We start from the raw sequence: 18,548 nt of genomic DNA, 5'->3' as shown, positions 1-18,548 counted from the left end.
CAGAAAGAGTGACAGGGGGTCTGACTGGGTCTCTTAAACTGACGGCCCAGCCCTTGAAATATTTTATCTGTTGCAACTCAATGTGATGACAGACATAAGAAAGATTAAAAAAAAGATACTGATGTATTTTTCCCCTGAGGAATATGATATAGGGATCAATTTAAGAATATGTCTAAACCAACTATGCTTTACTAGTTTTGAATTCATATTAAAATGCAGTTTAAAAAGTTAATAAGAAAATGAAATCCCTGATTGATGGTGATCAGTCGTTAATAGGAATATCTCTCCCCCCTATTCTCCAAAGGTCACCCTATTTGCACGATTAATATTCTGGAATAGTTTGTAGTAATTGTAAATACCAATTTGTAGAGCGTACTCTGTTGGTTTCAGTGTGTTCACAAAGTGCTGCTTTCCTAAGAGATCAATATCTTTGACCTTGAGTATGTTATAGACTAGTGGGATATTGGGAGACTAATGCTGAATCATTGTCATTTTTAAACATCAAGATGTCTGCATTCATCTTTGCCCTCTGAAAGGATGTAATTGAATATTATAATAGCCATCGAGGAAATATAAAGACTTGACGATTACATTTCCAGCATTATTGGGTGATAAAAATTGTAATTGATAACTTGGTAAGAAAAAAAGCTCTGGGATTCATTTTTTCAATGGAGAGGTACCTGGGTTTTAGGGTATTGGTTGTAGCATTGGATTTTGTGTGAGCCTATACATTATGCTTATAGAGACAAGCCTCTGTGCTACAACATGTTTGGGAAACAAATACTAAAACCACTGGGCATGAGACATTATGCATCACAATAATCAGGTGATCCGATTGTAATAATGCTAATAAAACAATTATAATACAGCTAAAGCACGGGTTTAAGCATCCCAGCCAATTTACTGGCAAGAACTGTCTCAAGTTGTACATAAAGTACCTCAATGGCCTGTTCTCTGTCCAGTGGATTTCACAGAGACCTCTTGCCAGCCGGTTGAATTCCAGTAGCTGCAGCATTCTCTCAGGTCGGCCATCACAGTGATGGAAATGGGGTATTTACCGTATGGACTCCAATTGGGTATTCATGCTACTTTATCTAACGAGTGTAGGGCTGCATGATGTGCTTTCTGGTATCTTCTGTGACTGGAAGGCGTTTCATTAACACTGGGAATATCTGTGGGCAATTTTCCTTACAGTGGAAACTTGTGACATGTTGGCCAGTCGCTATAGATTTTTACAATAATACCACTGACTCCACCGAAAAAAGAAAAAAAAAAACATTATTTCCTCAGTATTACTGGAACTGCAGGTTCTATTTTTATTTTTATCAATAGCATCTGCCTACCCTGTCTTTGTTATGAAATACAGAGACACAAATCAAGTTTAACGCTTGCTTTAGCAGACAATTCATTTTGCAGTAAAGCATGTTGCTAGTACTTTCACATAAACAAAAGCTGTGCACAAAGCACATATGCATGGATCTCCAATCCATTTACTTGTGGATCCCTTTCAAGTATGAAATGTAACCATTACCGTATGGGTATTTACTTTGTAGAGACCTGAAACCTCAATAAGATATATCAAAGCTGACACAGTCATGGCCCACCTCCGAGGGCATAAAAGTACTGCGCTCACAGGTCTCTGCGCCATTTTTCCTTTCAAGAACTGACTTGACTGCCTTGTTCAGGTAAGAACTTGCTGCTTCTATCTGCTATATATTAAGCATTTATTGTGTTTTTACACAAATTATATGTGATGTAGTGTACAAGGTATATTTCTATTTGAATTAGTTTAAATTGTAATAAGATACCTTGTTTTGAATTCAAGTCCTTTATCAAAATAGTTGCACAGCTGCATAAAAGAGGGGAAAATCTCTCACTCTGGGTTTGGGTGTTCAGGGAGTAAGAACGAGAAACGTGAGTGAAAAGAGAAATAGTAAACAATTGCTGCTCATGCTGGCTTTAAACCAGCACGTTACTTGTTTGGTTCACTGTTTAGTGTATCTGTCTGTTTTGGCCACCATGCCGTTTTGTTTTTGTAAAGTGTTTTGTTTTGTTAAAAACTTTTATTTAATTCGTAAACATGCACAGCAGCGCTTCCTACCTCAGAGAACCGTATCTCTCTTCATCACCACCAAGATCCTTGCCACACCATTTCACCAGGGGCATGGCAACTTTGTGGGCTTTATTCCAGAGTGCATCTGTCAAAGACATTTGCAATGCAGTGGTGTGGGCTACTCCCCATACCTTTACTAGGTTCTACAGACGTAATGTCGTGGATCCTCAAAACTAGAAAAAATTGGAACTATAGTGTTAAGGACGGCTTCCCATAGAGGTGACTTCTCCCTCAATATTTTAGCCCTAGCTATTTTGTTACTGGGGTTCCGTGTGGTAATGCACAAGGCAGCCTGTCTGCTTGCCCTTGCGACGCCTTTGGTGCACTCACCCATATGGTAATGGTTAAATTTCATACTTGAAAGGGAATGTTAGGTTGTTATCATAACCCTGGTTCCCTGAAATCGAAATGTAACCATTAACCTTCAAGGTCGCTGCATCCATGATTGCAGCAGGCTTGAAGGAAAAATGACGCTGAGATCTGTGAGCGCAATACTTTTATGTTCTTGGGGGCGGGCCATGACTGCGTCACAGATTCTGCAAGCAGCTTTGATATATCTTATTCAGGTTTCAGGTCTCTACAAGGTAAATACCCACATGGTAATGGTTACATTTCTATTTCAAGGAACCAGGGTTATGATAATAACCTAATGATCTGACACATAATTATACCCATATAGTGTTACATGTGATTAAAGCTTTTGTGTCTCAATGAACATGATGAAAAGTAGCCCAGTTACTGGCATTAAATCACGAGTGTGAACTTTGTGGCAACAGAAGATGTGAAACAGATGATCATGGAGGCTAGACAGTGAGGTTTGGGATCTGATAATTATGAGCACTAGAAAATGAATTATTACAATACAGCAGTTCAAAATAATAGCCATGTGTCCTGTTCATTGTGATGGTTGTGTATGTGGCACTATGATGTATAACTTAAAAGTTTACTATAACAATTTTGTTGTTGTAGTAAACTTTTTCTTTCTACACTTTTGGTGGCTTGCTACGAAAATCAATTTGCAGTATCTTTTCCTCTGAGAGAAATAAATGAGTGTAATTAAGATAGCTTGGACAAGTTGCATTATTAATCTAATTAAAGCAGTAGTTTCTGCAGCAAAACAAAAGAGGCAAAGGGTATTGCAGGCATCCCTAAGACAACCTGAGAGGACTGAATAACACTGTCTCCTAAGAATAATGAGAGCCTCTACCGCCAGTAATGAATAGAAGAGTCTCTCTTGCCCTCAGCCCTTCATTCTGCTACTGCCTCCTGGACAAAGCAAGTTGATTGATTTTCTTACTAAAGCGGAGAGTCATAAAATACAACAGTACAATTTTAGAGTGAAAAACCTTCAAGTTTAAGGTTGGCATGCTGAGATCAGAGCATGTTGGCAAGGAATGATCCGAATACGGGTGCACAGGCAACAGTTGTGAGGTCTTGCTGTTGTGTAGTTACATACTGTATGGTCATGCTGAAAGACCAGTTATTTTAAAATGCTTCATGTACGTATGGTTAGTATGTGTCAAGCAATAGAGTATCTTATCTAAAATAAAACAACTTATTCAAAATTACACACCCTCTCATTCACTGATTGCAAATATAATATTGGAAGTGATGTCCATTGCAAATGGTGTAGATTAAAATCAATGGAAGTATATATGGCATACATTTAAAAATGACTGTCTGTTCGTGTTTGTAAACTGTATATGAGTAATGAAAATTAAAGTTGAAGTCCCTACTAAATAAACTTTTTTTTTTTTTTTTTACATCTACACAGCTGTTTTGAAATGTATGTGTGTTATATAGTTGATTAAGAAAAAACACCCTGGTGCCTGATACTTTGTTTGTTCTGCACAGGTGTGATGTTTGTAAAGCCATAACTTATATAACACAAGCCAAAAGAAAGTCTAAGTAATCAGATGAGGAAAAAGAAAGTATGAAAAAAGATCAAATCGCAGAGAGGAAAGGTGCACAAGGGTCTCTGGACTGAGCAGATTATTATTTTATTATCAACGTTAACCACCTTCTTTTGTTATGTCACAGTTGTTGTTTTTTGTGAAAGATCATAGGCATTTCTGTACTCCAATGTATTTGATTGACATTTCAATCATTTCTGTGTTAATGGAATGGTCTGTAAATTCCACAAAGCTCCAAGCCATGTTTACAGTACAATTTAATTCTATTTTCTTGCACATTAGTTACATTGGGCTTAGATAATAGCCGATAAATCATTCTTTGGATTAATGCTTAAATCAGCAATGAGCTGTTTAGTCTCTCTCTCTCTCTCTCTCTCTCTCTCTCTCTCTCTTTCCACTATGTTGGGTGAACTGGGCATGAACTGGGCATGAACTGGTGACCCGGCACACCGCAAGCCATGTCTTAACCACTAAGCAATAGTCTGCATTCATGATTTTAGAGCTTTTAGCCTCATCTCACCGACGGGACATAACTACAGTGCATCACACAACACTGCCTGTTGCATGTATTGTTTACTGCGTTGTCTTCCCTCTCTTTCAGTTTTGTCTCAGGGTCTTTCTATTACTTGAAACTTGTATTGTGTGCAACTAGTTGCCTTGTGTTTCAAGAGCTTTTGGTACTAAAGTGTTATTTATCTCTTTGCTTTAAGGACAGTCTATAGCAAGTTATCAAGTGTATCAAGATCCGAAGCCTGTCTATTCGACAACCTGTCTACAGTCCATGTATGTCACACATACACTACCGTGAAAAAGTATTTGCCCCCTGTCTGATTTTCTGCATTTTTGCATATTTTTGACACTGAATGTTATCAGATCTTCAACCAAAACCTAATATTAGATAAAAGGGAACCTGAGTGAACAAATAACACAAAAATGTGATACATACTTCATTCATTTATTAAAGAAAGTTATGCAACACCCAATGCCCCCGTATGAAAAAGTAATTGCCCCCTTAGACTCAATAACTGGTTACGCCACCTTTAGCAGCAATAACTGCAACCAAACGCTTCCTTTAGTTACTGATTAGTCTCGCAGCGCCGTGGAGGAATTTTGGCCCACTCCTCCATGCAGAACTGCTTCAACTCTGACATTTGTGGGTTTCTCGAGCATGAACTGCTCGTTTCAGGTCCTGCCACAACATCTCAATGGGGTTTAGGTCTGGACTTTGACTAGGCCATTCCAAAAATTTCTTGTTCTTCAACCATTCTGATGTAGACTTGCTTGTGTGTTTCGGATCATTGTCTGCTGCATGACCCAGTTGTGCTTCAACTTCAGCTCATGGATGGATTGCCTGACATTCTCCTGGACGATTTTACGCCTTGCTCTTGGAGAGATTTTGGCAGGACGGCCACTCCTGGGAAGATTCACTACTGTCCCAAACTTTCTCCATTTGGACAATATGGCTCTGACTGTGGTTCGGTGGAGCCCCAGAGCCTTAGAAATGGCTTTGTAACCCTTTCCAGACTGATAGGCATCAACAACTTTTTTCCGGAGGTCTTCAGGAATTTCTTTTGTTCATGGCTTGATGTGCCTCTAGAACCTGTGTGCTGACAACTTCACTCTGATGGTAAGGGCCAAAGTTAGTCAGATTTATATTGGGCAGGGCTGGCCCAAATCAGGCCTGGTTGTTAACCGAAGTACTCAAATAGCTGACCCTAATTATCCCTTTAATTGGGTTGAGTTAAATAGGGGGGCAATAACTTTTTCACACCTGAAGATTGCATGTTTGATTACCTTGCACACCAAACAAATGAAAGAAGCACCAAACTTTGGTGTCATTTTTTTTTTCTCAGACTCCCTCTATATACTACTACAACCCACAAAAAAATCTGACCAAATACAATGTGAAAAATGTGCAAAAATGCAGAAAATTTGACAGGGGCAAATACTTTTTCACAGCACTGTACATGTTTATAGAACAGTATATCAAGAGGACTGCCTAGCCAATTATGATTAAACTTAAGGATTATATTTCAGAGTCTTGGGGTTTATGTCACACCGTAGATATAGGTAATGGTTATTTGCTTTTTCATGATACTGAAGCTTCTAATTTTGTATTTACTGTTGTATTGCAGACATACAGAGAGAGAGATATGTAATTTAACGTTTTCATTGGCAAAATCACATATAGCGTATATACTTTGCATAATTTTTTTGATTGCTTTACAGCCTCAATAATACAGTATATATTTTTTTACTTTTATTACACAATGTGCTAATCAATATCATTTCTATTTTCTGTCTCGTATTTAATGAGATATTAAACAAATGGTAACATTATTAAGTGTATATCATTTTTCCACTCAGATTCTTTGAAGTGCACCCATGCAGAAACATCCTGCACATCTGCAGAATTAAAGCAGAGAAGGAACAAATTGTTTCATTTCACGTTTGCTGAAAAATACTGTGGCTACCAGAATACAGGTGCCAAAAATCAATATCGCAATTTTAGCAGGAATGTAATTTGTTGAATACTAGTGTGCTGTATTCATTTTTTTCATTTTGTTTTTCATAGTGTAATAGTTTCCTGGTGCTTGGTTTAATGTATACCATTTGACTAAGGTTGGTGTTATCATATACATGTCTCTCAAGAATTGTTTTTGTAGACAGTGCTTACACATTACAATCTTTGAAAGGAGATTATTATTTTTTTTTTACAGATTTAAGCTGAACAAGAAAAATGAATCACCAGTCCAACACAAGAACACTTAAAAAAATAAAAAAAACAATACAGACTAGGTTTTCTGTATTTACAGCAGTGGATGCTGTAATATACATGTAGAGTACATTTAAATTCAGTTTGTATTTAGACTAGAATGTAATTACAGTGAGAGTATGATAGAATACTTACAATTTAAATAAATCATTTGGTTTGACCTTTGAGTGTACAGCAGTTAGCAACTAAATGTAAGATTTTTAAGGTCATGTCTCCTATTGATTGGAAAGCTCAGGCACAAAGCATTTTGTCTGAAGTTGACCTTTATGTACACCTTTTGCTTTAACCTTTGACGTAATTGGACTTCTCGATTTCCCTGCCTTTATACCTTCCTCTCTATTGATTTGACTTAAAAATGTTTAACCTAATGATGGGTGATTTGAGTCCAATAAAAGGAGTACTCCCCTCGTAAGATTCATGCATTCCTAATTGTGCTCAACTTGTGTTGATAGAACACATTACATTGTCACATCGTATTTAAATGGTTCAACAATTAGGTGTCAAATCATTATGCTTGAGTATCCGATTGTGGTAACAGGTATTCAAACATAAATTGCTTACTAGTTTTATTTGAATGACTTACAAAGCATTAACTAGATCAAAGAACAACTTGCTAATGGGTTAATATTAATAAATACCTAGTAAACACATTCCCCTAAATACATTGAAAGTAGAGTTGACGAGAATAGTCTTACCTGAAACTGTAGTAACCTCTAACAAATGTGCATGGCGGTGATATTCTATTGATGTCTGTGTTTTATGAGAGACGGCCCTTTAGGCTAATTTCAACCCAGAGTGAGGAGAGTGGTGCATTATACCTCTAGGATTGAGGCCCATACAATTAGTCTAATCATGAGCAGGTCATGATTTATGATAACCGCTCCTTTGATAATTGAATTGGATCGATCACAGACAGTATCAGAAAACTAACGTAAATTGTTGCAGGACAAGAGCAGAGAAAATCACAAGTTACCCCACTTTTTGTTACTAACTGAGGAAAATACACCTTTATTACCTTTATACGTCCTGCTTGTTCCTCATCATATTATACAGTGTTGCCAAATAAAATTAGAACTTGTCATAATTCTGCCTTCTTGATGTTAGGGTTCTACTGTAAAGTGTTAATCCCATTTCCGTTGGAAGCCTGTGATTCAAGCTGCAGTACATGATTATAAAGGCATTGAACTAGAATGGTTCATAGTAAGGTTACTGTCTTAAGTATTGTGACATATAGTTTACTAGTTGTTACATGACCTGGCTTCCTACTGCACTCATTGAAATAATTTCCTAAAACCTAAAATATGAACATTTTGAGAAGTAATGCTATATTTACTTCAATCATATCTAGAAGACAGTAGAGGTCAAGCCAAGAAAAATCAATTTATATATGTAAAGTACCGCCCATAAAACTGCCAGTACTGAATTTTATTTATTAGCTGCATTTATATTTTTAATTAAAAAAAGACAAACAGACTCAACAATAGATTTAGCCAACAATAACGTTCTAGTTTTTAATTTAAGTCAGGATAATGTCAGAATAATATTATACACTAAATCCTGCACAGTCATTTCCAATATACAGTATATCTTTAAAAATGCAGAAATAGTCACAAAATCTGAAACCCCTCTGCCTTGAGGAGGTCAGACCAACCGATAGGTCTCCGAGGCTGGGAAGCAACTGATGCTTCCCCCAAGGGGGGACTTAGAGGTGAGAAAATGGGAAGACAACAGAGTTAGATAGATTTGGCCGGGGGTCCCCCTTGTCTCGCTGAGAACCTTCTTGGAGGAGAACGAAGCCAGCGGTGGCTGGGCTTCTAAGGTTGGGAAGTGAGCTTCACTTACCCCCAAAGGGAGACCATTGCAGAGGAGAAGCAGCAGAATAGAGGAGGAAAGCATAGTGGGGGAGCAGGGGAGGATGGTGGAAAACAAAACATGCAAGACAGAGAACACGCGCATGACTTGGGGTTTAAATAGGGGTTTAGCAGATGTTATTGGTAGGAAGGAAATAGGGGGGAGCCCTCGCTCATGCCCCCTGAATCACACTCAAGGTTACAATTAAGAAGAAGGAGAAGAACTCCTTCCAGGGCTACAGTATAATGTAAAATAATAGTTGGGTTGGCTAAAAACAAACCTTGCTAAGTTTACTTTTTCTCCATTTTAATATACTGCACCCTTTCACTTCATCTAAACTTAAGACCAAAACATTTTTATATGCTAAAAAAGGGTCCAGTCTGTGTTCCACATCCATAGTAAAATGCATAACCTGAGAGTCTGGGGACAAAAATAGTTTTTTTTAACACAATAGCTCGGCTTGATATTATGCCTTGTTTTCATTTCTATGTGCGCGCACACACCTCCCTCTTCACCTAACGGACTTTGATGCAACAATAAACTTGTTATAACGCACTGTGGGGTAATAGGAATAATATCTAAATAATTACAACTGCAGACTCTTAGTAACATCAGTAATTAATAAGAAACGTTATATCCAGGCGTTATTAAATTAACAGAGTGCACCTGGTTAATGCTAACCATTTCCACGGCAACTTCTGGCACCTTGCAGAGAATGGAGTAATAGTCACTTAACCTCCTTGTGCTCTGTCCTTCGGATGAGACATAAAACCGAGGTCCTATGTAAGTGACTCTGCAGCAGCAGTTGTGAGGCACAGTTCACCCCCAAGTCTCTGTAAGTCACTTTCGATAAAAGCGTCTGCTAAATGACTAAATAATAATAATAATAATAACTTCATCTGAAAAGTGAGATTGTTTGCACCCCCTCAATGTCCTACTTCCTGTCATAAATCAGCTGTCTGCTTTCCCTAAAGACAGTGACATGCTTTGACCCACAGACACTGCTGAGGTGAAATGACCTACAAAGTAAAACAGTAACAGGCTCTTTTCAACCTACCTGCAGTATGGATGAATAGGTCCATGAAAGAACATTTATGGAATTGTTTCATTAGTTTTAACTCTAATAAACCCACAGGTAAAAATGTTCCTTTGTTTGGATCAATAATAAGGTTATTTGTAACGCAAGAGTGACTGAACAAGCAGTAGGGCTCTCCAGCACGACACTAAAAAAAAAAAAAAAAGGGGGAAGTATTTTTCTAAAAGGATTAGCAAATTATGCAAATGAGATTCCGCTGTGGCAGGAGGATTGAGCCCCTGAGCAATGTGTACTCTAGGTAAGATGCATTGTAATTGTTTTCTTTGATTAAGAGCAGCATTAATACAACTAACACGTAGAATACAAGTAATACTCCAATGTTTTTTTAAAGATTCGACAGAGCTCTTAAAGTGCACTCGTTGAACACAATTCAACGAGTGCACTCGTTGAATTGACACACTCGTTTTAAATCTCTGCACTTGAAGCATTTTTAAGCCTCTTATCTTTTTTGCCTTTGTATTACATTCCCAAATTTGCATTCTTTAGAGTGAAACACTTCCAAAGCTAAGGCCTTATTTCAATTATTTCCTTATTTCAATCTACTTTACAAATAACCTCAACATTTACATCTACACCTTTCTTCCAATATTGTTTCATTTAGGTTTGGGTCCCAGAAGTTGTCACCTGTGCCCACCTATAACTAATCATATTAGCCGTACAGTATCCCTAGTGGATACAGAGGGAGGTGGCCATGGAACTTGCTTTGCAGTTTTTATCAAGGGACAAGATGTTATTACATGACTGCCAGGTCACAGGAAGAGCTTGTTTTGCAAGGTTTTCCCTCGTTTGATGAACATGTTTCGACCCAGCTGTTCACCACCCTTACTACAACTCGCTGCTCCAGTTAATTATGTTATGTTATGAGGAGGTAATAACTAGATACAGGCTGGGTACAGAGACCATACTAGCCTTATATGAGGAGATCAAATCTGATCTGGAGCCACTTACAGATAGGAGTCATGAATTGCCAGATCTAGTGAAATTGCTGTGCACACTGCATTATTTAGCATCTGGGTGGTTTCACACAACTGTGTCAGCAATTGGTGGAATATCCCAACCCACGTGTTCCCGGTGTTTACAGCAGGCAGTGAATGCCCTGTTGAAACACACTGGGAATTATATTTTAACCCAGAGAGACAGATGCTCTCCATGATATTAAAATGACCTATTATGATATGTCTGGCTTTCCAGATGTATTGGGAGCTATTGATTGCACTCCCGTAGCACCCAGGTTATAGAACATATCTTTCATAATAGGAAGCATTACCACTCCATTAATGTACAAATGGTGTGTGATGCGAAACTGAGGATTCTTGATGTGGTCACCAGCTATCCTGGTGCAGCACACGACTCGTACTTCCTCAGACAGTCCGGGATATATGAAGATTACGAGGCAGGTGTATATGGAGCGGGTTGGCTACTTTTCATATGCAACAATTTCGGCTATGTTCATATACTTATAGAATCACCATGTACGTGTGATATTTAAGTAGGCTATGCTTAAAATAGCTTTAAAATATATAAAAGAGAATTATAGAAACTGTAAAAGTTCAAATGAATGTACACAGAGTGAGAGTTGAGGTGCAGTCATAAATACAAGCAATCAAACAACATCACTTTTTTAACATTAAAAAACTGACATTTTGCCAAACACTTTTTAAAATGTAAATAGTGAACTTTTAATTGACTGAGTGAGTGCTTCGCTTTTCATAAATCAGAGGGAGATCAGGTTGAACAAACAAATATTTATTTGATTTGCGGTTAAACAACATAAATGTTCCATTAACAGTTACTTTCTCTGCTTTGACTGCCTTGCAGGACGCTGTGAGTCTTTGGGGAAAGCAAGACCCCCCCCCCCCCCCATTTTGTTTGTCCTTAATGTTTTGCCAGGTGATCCTCTTCATTGAAGTTAATGTTCTCACTGATTCAGCACCAAAAAGCCGTTCATAATTCCCCACCACTTCTGCTAATACATTTAGCTCCTGGTCTGTAAACTTTAGATTCTTCACTCTGTCCTCCTGGGTCGTTATCATTGTGACAAACTCAGAACCTTACTTACCTTTTCTTTCAAGTACCCTTATATACTACAATAAAGTGTGTGTAAACCTCTTGCAATAATTCTGTGCGACGTGACAACTTGCAAATTAATCATTTAGCTTGCTTTATTTGAGCTTAGTGAACAGAGCGACCACTACTTCATTTTTGCTCAAAGCGTAGCTTCCTCCTGCCATGCGGTAATTCTGGTTGTTTACCACCGTTTAGTGAATGAAACCCATAGTGTACACCAACAAATACGCTGTACAATACACTGTTCTTCCGTTTCTATGACAATTTTAAAAGGTTTCAGTCCTTTGTTTTCTAGTCTATATATGCCTTTATAGTTACTTATTTCTTATAATCTGTGAACAATTGTTCAGAATCTATGCAGTTTTAGGCTCCACAGAACTTCTGCTCAGGAGTCTGAACTTGGGCCAGCATGATTCTTGTTAGCCCAATTGTCCCAGGGGTGTACTCAAGTCACCCAGCAGTAGAGTGAACAACTGACAGATTCACCAGTTATTGACTCATGATGCTGTCTCCTTGGGATGCTGGCATCAATTCATACACTGAATGAATACAAATTACTTCTTTCAGCAGACTGGCAGCATTATAATTACCATTGCAGTCAAACAGGGCATGCATCATTCAGCTAGTATTTGAAGAGATTAGCAAGGATACTGTTGCAAGAAGCATGCTGCAGTCAAAGGGGTCCAGCCCCTAGACATGAGAATTTGGTTTTTCAACAACCAATAGAATGTGTACCTTTCTTCCAGTGGGAAGAGAGCAATACCGTACAACCAGACCCTCTGTATGAAAATATTCCAAATTAATCTGTGATCAGTTGGAATCAAAGTGAACACATCTGTGGTTAGTTGATCTAATGGAAAGAGTTACTTCAGTGCTATCAGCAGAAGAAGATTGAGTGATTCTGGAAGTGGAAGGTTTGGAACATTCTGGATTGGAATGTATAGATCGCTCAGTTGATGTATTACAATAGCATGAAACTGGGGCACTGTTGTTGTTGTTGTTATTGTTGATTTGCTATTCATGGTTGTATTGAATTCTATCGTTTGCCTGCCAAGCCTTTGTGGAGATTCTCTCAGAAAATTCCATTTGGGAACCACGTTTTATTATTAGATGGATGAGAGCAAGACTGTGTCTGATCAGCAAGTCAGCAGTTTAGGCTTTTAAACTGGGACAGTTTTTATAAATAGACTGCATCTCGCTACAAACATGCATCAGAAATGGACAGGATGCGGTTACATAATCTGCAATGTATTACAAAGGAATTCTGCTGGGATTTGGTACTGGTAGAAATTTCAGATTTACAGGATGTTCAAATCTTCAAATAGGACCCGAGTGGCTCTGTGGTTTTATGAGCTGTGCATTTCACTATAGTATATGGGTGTAAAGCTTTTGCTAGACTGTCTCAAGCAGGACCTGGTGATTTAGTAGACTGGCAATAAGATACTGGGGGTTATTTTTGCTGGAGGATCGCATTATTTCTACCTGTTTTTTCTGCACTGTACGTATCCAGAAGTGGAAACCCTGTGTGTGATCCATATGTATTCTTCTCTGTCTAACATGGAATTTGCTTTCCTGGGTTATCTAGTAACCCATTTTTAAGTTTCATGCTTTCCCCATTTAATATAGCAGACAGACCTGAACAAGAAAAAGTCCACAAGATAACAAAGGAAAGCAAAAATCACGTCTGGATCCCTACTTTGAAATACTGCACTAAAACTGATGCAGGATTGCACATTGGATCCGTTCTGTCATTTTTTTTAACAATTATCCATCCTAAGATTGTAATTGCACACCAGATGTGTTTGTGTACTGACCGTTTTAAGCAACATACAATAAGAAATGTACCAGTTTGTTACGTCTTCCCTTTAGTTTAAAACATATATCAGAATGTGCATTAGAACAATATTGAAAGCAGATTCAAATTGCATAGCCCACTTGGAAATTTGCACTGGCACAACTAACTGTTAAAACATGTTGGTTATACATCTGGTGATAATTTCTTGAGTGTATATGGTATGTGTCTTTGTTGTGAGTTTAATTTTGATGTTTTTGCCTGAAACCATTTTATTGGTGTCTCTTGTGTTTTAGGTTTTATCTACACAGGCGATGTTATACACAAAATGTTGACAGCCACACAGTACATAGCACCGCTGATGGCGAACTTTGACCCCAGTGTGTCTAGAAATTCAACTGTAAGATACTTTGATAATGGTAAGTAATGACTTTTAGTATCACTTGGTGGATACAAAAGATGTGTCCTACATTTTCTGATGTACAGTATAAACCTGAATATGTTTTTTTACCTGTAAAGATTGGAACCATGTTGTCACAACTGCAGGCTAAATGACTGGTAAATGGAGTTTGTTAACCCTTTGCGGTCCATTTATTAAATGCGTGTCAGGCACGCCAGGTCTAATTTATTTTCACACGCGCAGTTAATTTTAGACGCGCTGTTTAAAAGTATTTTCTTTCACAGTCAAACAGGTTTAAAAGGCCCTGCATAACAACAAAGCACTCACTAGGCATCTCCAGCCCCGCCCCACCCTTTCGTTCGCTATAGCTTTCACCTATGTAAGAAATAAATAATAATAATAATAATCCGGCAATGGACCTGATAGGAATAATTGCAATGTCGGACCGGGTCCGACAATGGACCGCAAAGGGTTAAAATTGTGCCCATATCTCCAAGAGGCGTGTGCTGTTAAAGTACTGGACTACCCCCTTCCATCCAGCACATACATTAAACCACAGCACTTCAGAATCTAATATAGTTTAGACTGGTGCTGTTTGGAAAATTGCTGATTTACTTCATAAGCCTTTCTTAAGAGGTTATTTTGCATTAAATGATCTGTTATAACCTGCTGTAGAATCGTGCATATCAAAGGACTGCAATTTGAATAGTCAAACACACTTTAGCCTGTGTTGAAAAAGAAAAAATCATAATGTAGTAAATGTTACTTACCTGTTTTGCACTTTCAGTCATTATGTAGATCTCCAGTGTGCATTTCTGAAAGTACTGTAGTAATCAACATAGTTGGGCACGTTACTGAAAAAAAGTAAATTATTACTCGCTACTCAGAAAATAATAATATAATGTCTTTACTTATCACTTAATAAAAAAATAAAAGTAGTGTGTTAGTGGTAATTCATTTATTAAATGTGTCAAACAGGTTTTTACAATTTTTGTAGTATGAATACATTTCATTTTTGGCATATAAACAATGTACTGTATATTTCCTGGCTTTCAATAAGTTTTCATTATGAAGAGAAAATCGTTAGAATTCAGTACAACCACGAATAGCAAATCAACAATAACAACAGCAACACATAGTCTATAGAAAAACAAACTATATGGTGATAAAGCAGGATTCAAAAAGACAAGAATAATGTCAGTGTACCACAGAGAAAAGGTAATGAGACTAACTTGCTTCTTTTTTTGCGGAAAGTAACTGTAATATCATTACTCCGATAAAAAATGGAAAGCGTTCTGTTACCTCGTTATTGACAAAAGTAATATTACAGGAACGCGTTACTTAAGTAGAGAATTATTATTATTATTATTATTATTATTATTTATTTCTTAGCAGACGCCCTTATCCAGGGCGACTTACAATTGTTACAAGATATCACATTATACATTATTTCACATTATACAGATATCACATTATTTTTACATACAATTACCCATTTATACAGTTGGGTTTTTACTGGAGCAATCTAGGTAAAGTACCTTGCTCAAGGGTACAACAGCAGTGTCCCCCACTGGGGATTGAACCCACATCCCTCCGGTCAAGAGTCCAGAGCCCTAACCACTACTCCATCAAGTTACACCGCACAGGAATATATAGTGTGTTTAGATGTGTGCAGTTCATTCATCCATTTATTTATTTATTCATGTATTTATTTTAGTTAATTTACAAAGTGCAAGCTCCCCAACAGTAAAACTGGTAAAGTGAGATTCACCTGCCCAGTGCAATTTTGCATTGCTGAGGTGAAGTTCAAATGTAACAGATTTCCTCAGAGTAAGGCATGGAAAAAAGACATTGAAGTGGCAGGGTCAATCTTACCCTTCAGGTGAAATGACCAAGGAAGGGTATTTATTCAAAGCTTTGGAAATCAGGTCCTACTGTCGGTACTTATTTACCTTTTTTAAGGTATGTATCGACTTTAGTAATGTCTATTGTTATTATGGAAAGAAAGTAAAGGCATTTAATCTCTTGCAATTTCAGGTAACAGCAGTCCAGTTAAGGTGCCCTCATATTAAGTGAACAAAATGATTTCCATTTACAGGCTGATTCGAATGCTAACAGGAACTGATAACACTCACCTGGGATGCACTGCTGTTTAGAGCTCAATTAGCATATCCATAGACACAAGAATCCATAACGAAGGGGTGAAGAAGTACATATAGAGCCAGTCCCAGCAGGGTCTGAATGACTCAATCTCAACACATCTATACTGCTAAGTCATATATAAAGCTGTATGCCTTTTCCATCTTCATCTAGATGAGCCAATAGTGCCCTAAAGTCTTTCTGTCACAAACACAATCCACTCTGCTTGTCTCGGTGCTATTGTGGGATTCTGTAATACAATCATTCCCTTTCTTGAAGGGAATGTTTGATAAATCATTTGTCAGGATTTAAAATAACTTCTCACATTCACATTGGGAGCTCAGGATTCAAATTATGATTTGAAAATATATCGCTTGGACTCAAAAGAGAGCAACTTCAACAGCTAGTTTCACAGACCCCGATTAACACTAGTTTTGGACCTGACCTATACCTTTAGGTACTCCATGATTAGTGCTAATCAAGGTCTGTGAAACCAGCCACCAGTGTTAGGATTTTCTTTAGTTTCAGGCATGATTTGAAGTTTAAAACACTGACAGGTTTGAGATATGAGGAACATATTCAGCTAAAAGGTTATTTGTATGTAATGATTTAAAATATGTATTTTACGTGGAACTTATTTTTAAGAATTCTACTTGATTTGTAGTTCTTTAAACACATGAAGTGTTGTACCTAGGGAAATCAGTGGGGATTGGTGTACATTAAATATGTAATTATTCTCTTACAAAACTATTTTGATACCAAAATTTAACATATGGGTAATCACATTCTGTTGGTAATACTTTCCCATTGCAGTTAGCAAGGCAAATCCTAATACCCCAATACATTATATATTTTGTTATTTTGCGTGTGTGCTTCACATTTCCAATGCACTTCCCATACCAACACATGCATACAAGATCATATTTATTACATAGAAATTGCTGAAATTAAAGAGGGTATCTAATTAGAACAGCTGTTTATAGTGACGTAACCATTTAGTAGAGATGGAAGAAGGCATAGTTTTTACTTTTCTGGATATTTCTTAAAAGTTTTTACCTGGAAAACAGGACTAAAAATGTTGGGATGTTCTTATGCAATGCAGTTTTTTTTAATAGTTGGAACAACGAACCTAAGAGCCAGGGGAGTGTGTTCCAATGCCAATCCAGTCACTGTGATGCGTGTGTTCATATTGTTCATAATGTGAAAATGATAGAGGACCGACCTCGCTGGAAAATAGTTGGTTTATTTTTGTGAATTCTCTTCTTTTGTCTAAACATTTTCAGATTTCAATTACTTGGCCTCCAATTATTCACGTACAGAAAACATCACAAGGTGAATTGCTTCTCTAAACATGCTTTCTTCCTTCTCACTTAGGTACAGCACTGGTTGTCCAGTGGGACCATGTCCATCTGCAGGACAATTACAGCCTGGGCAGTTTTACCTTCCAGGCTACCCTGCACAATGATGGGCGCATAGTCTTTGCCTATAAAGATGTGAGTATTTCACTTGATGGTGGGTTTACGTCTGCTATAGTATTAACATGCCAAGCTGTTCAGTCTGTTCTCTTGCTACTCTGTTGGTGCTATTCTCCTCTCAAGATAAATCCAAGGAACCAGAGATAGATTCTGAATTGTATTCAGCAGTTCAAATAAAAATAATAGGGAGCTTTTCAAATGCAGACCATCGTAAATGTTTCAGTCCACGTTGAGATCGACATAATATAATAATATACTACTTCCATTAAATCGCTCCAATGCGGTGGTTGTGAATTCATTTTTCTTTACACTGGTGTTGGCCATACATGCATAGAGATTTTTGCTCAAAAAGCATTTGACGAACGGTAGCATTTCACAAGGAATGTGATAAGAGTGTGCCCATGATTTGAAAATGACAAAAAATAATAAGTTCCCTTTTTTCTGATGGTGATTTATTTAAAGTTTCAAATTCAGCTCAGTCTTGCACATCTCTTTTACTGGTGTGGTGTAATTGCAGCCATTCATTTTCAGGTGTTTCTCACTATTTGATTTGAATGTCTTTCAGATTCCCACTTTGGTGACACAGATCAGCTCTGTCAATCATCCTGTCAAAGTGGGACTTTCTGATGCATTTGTGGTCGTCCACAGGATCCAGCAGATTCCAAGCAAGTAGAAATCATTTTTAACCTATTGGGCCATTTTTGTTTCTTTAGCAACATTAAAGTCAGTTGAGATGATCCATTTTCTGTACTTCAGAAATGATCATTTTTGTTTTTTTAATTATACCACCAGATTAATTAAATACCCTACATTTATTTATTTACATCTAAGGTACAATACAAAGGAAGAAACCCTTCCATCCGTGTATTCAGCAATGGAATACACCAATTAGCCCACTAATTAAAATATTCTCCTTGCAGTCTTGG

The 18,548-nt window shown here is 37.5% G+C and overlaps 1 protein-coding gene across 1 annotated transcript in view; it reads left to right on the top strand.

The window, feature by feature from the left end:
• The window catches only part of LOC117435642 (plexin domain-containing protein 2-like), a 148,757-nt gene that overhangs the window by 86,865 nt on the left and 43,344 nt on the right, over positions 1-18,548 (top strand). The window contains exons 5-7 of the mRNA XM_034058978.3: positions 13,905-14,027; positions 17,522-17,640; positions 18,188-18,287. Of these exons, the coding sequence (XP_033914869.2) occupies positions 13,905-14,027; positions 17,522-17,640; positions 18,188-18,287 (342 nt within the window). The remainder of the gene's footprint in view (positions 1-13,904; positions 14,028-17,521; positions 17,641-18,187; positions 18,288-18,548) is intronic.

This window comes from Acipenser ruthenus, chromosome 3 (genome assembly GCF_902713425.1).
Source record: "Acipenser ruthenus chromosome 3, fAciRut3.2 maternal haplotype, whole genome shotgun sequence".
Lineage (NCBI taxonomy): Eukaryota > Metazoa > Chordata > Actinopteri > Acipenseriformes > Acipenseridae > Acipenser > Acipenser ruthenus.
Note: the sequence above shows the minus strand (reverse complement) of the source record. Positions and strands in the feature narration are given on the sequence as shown.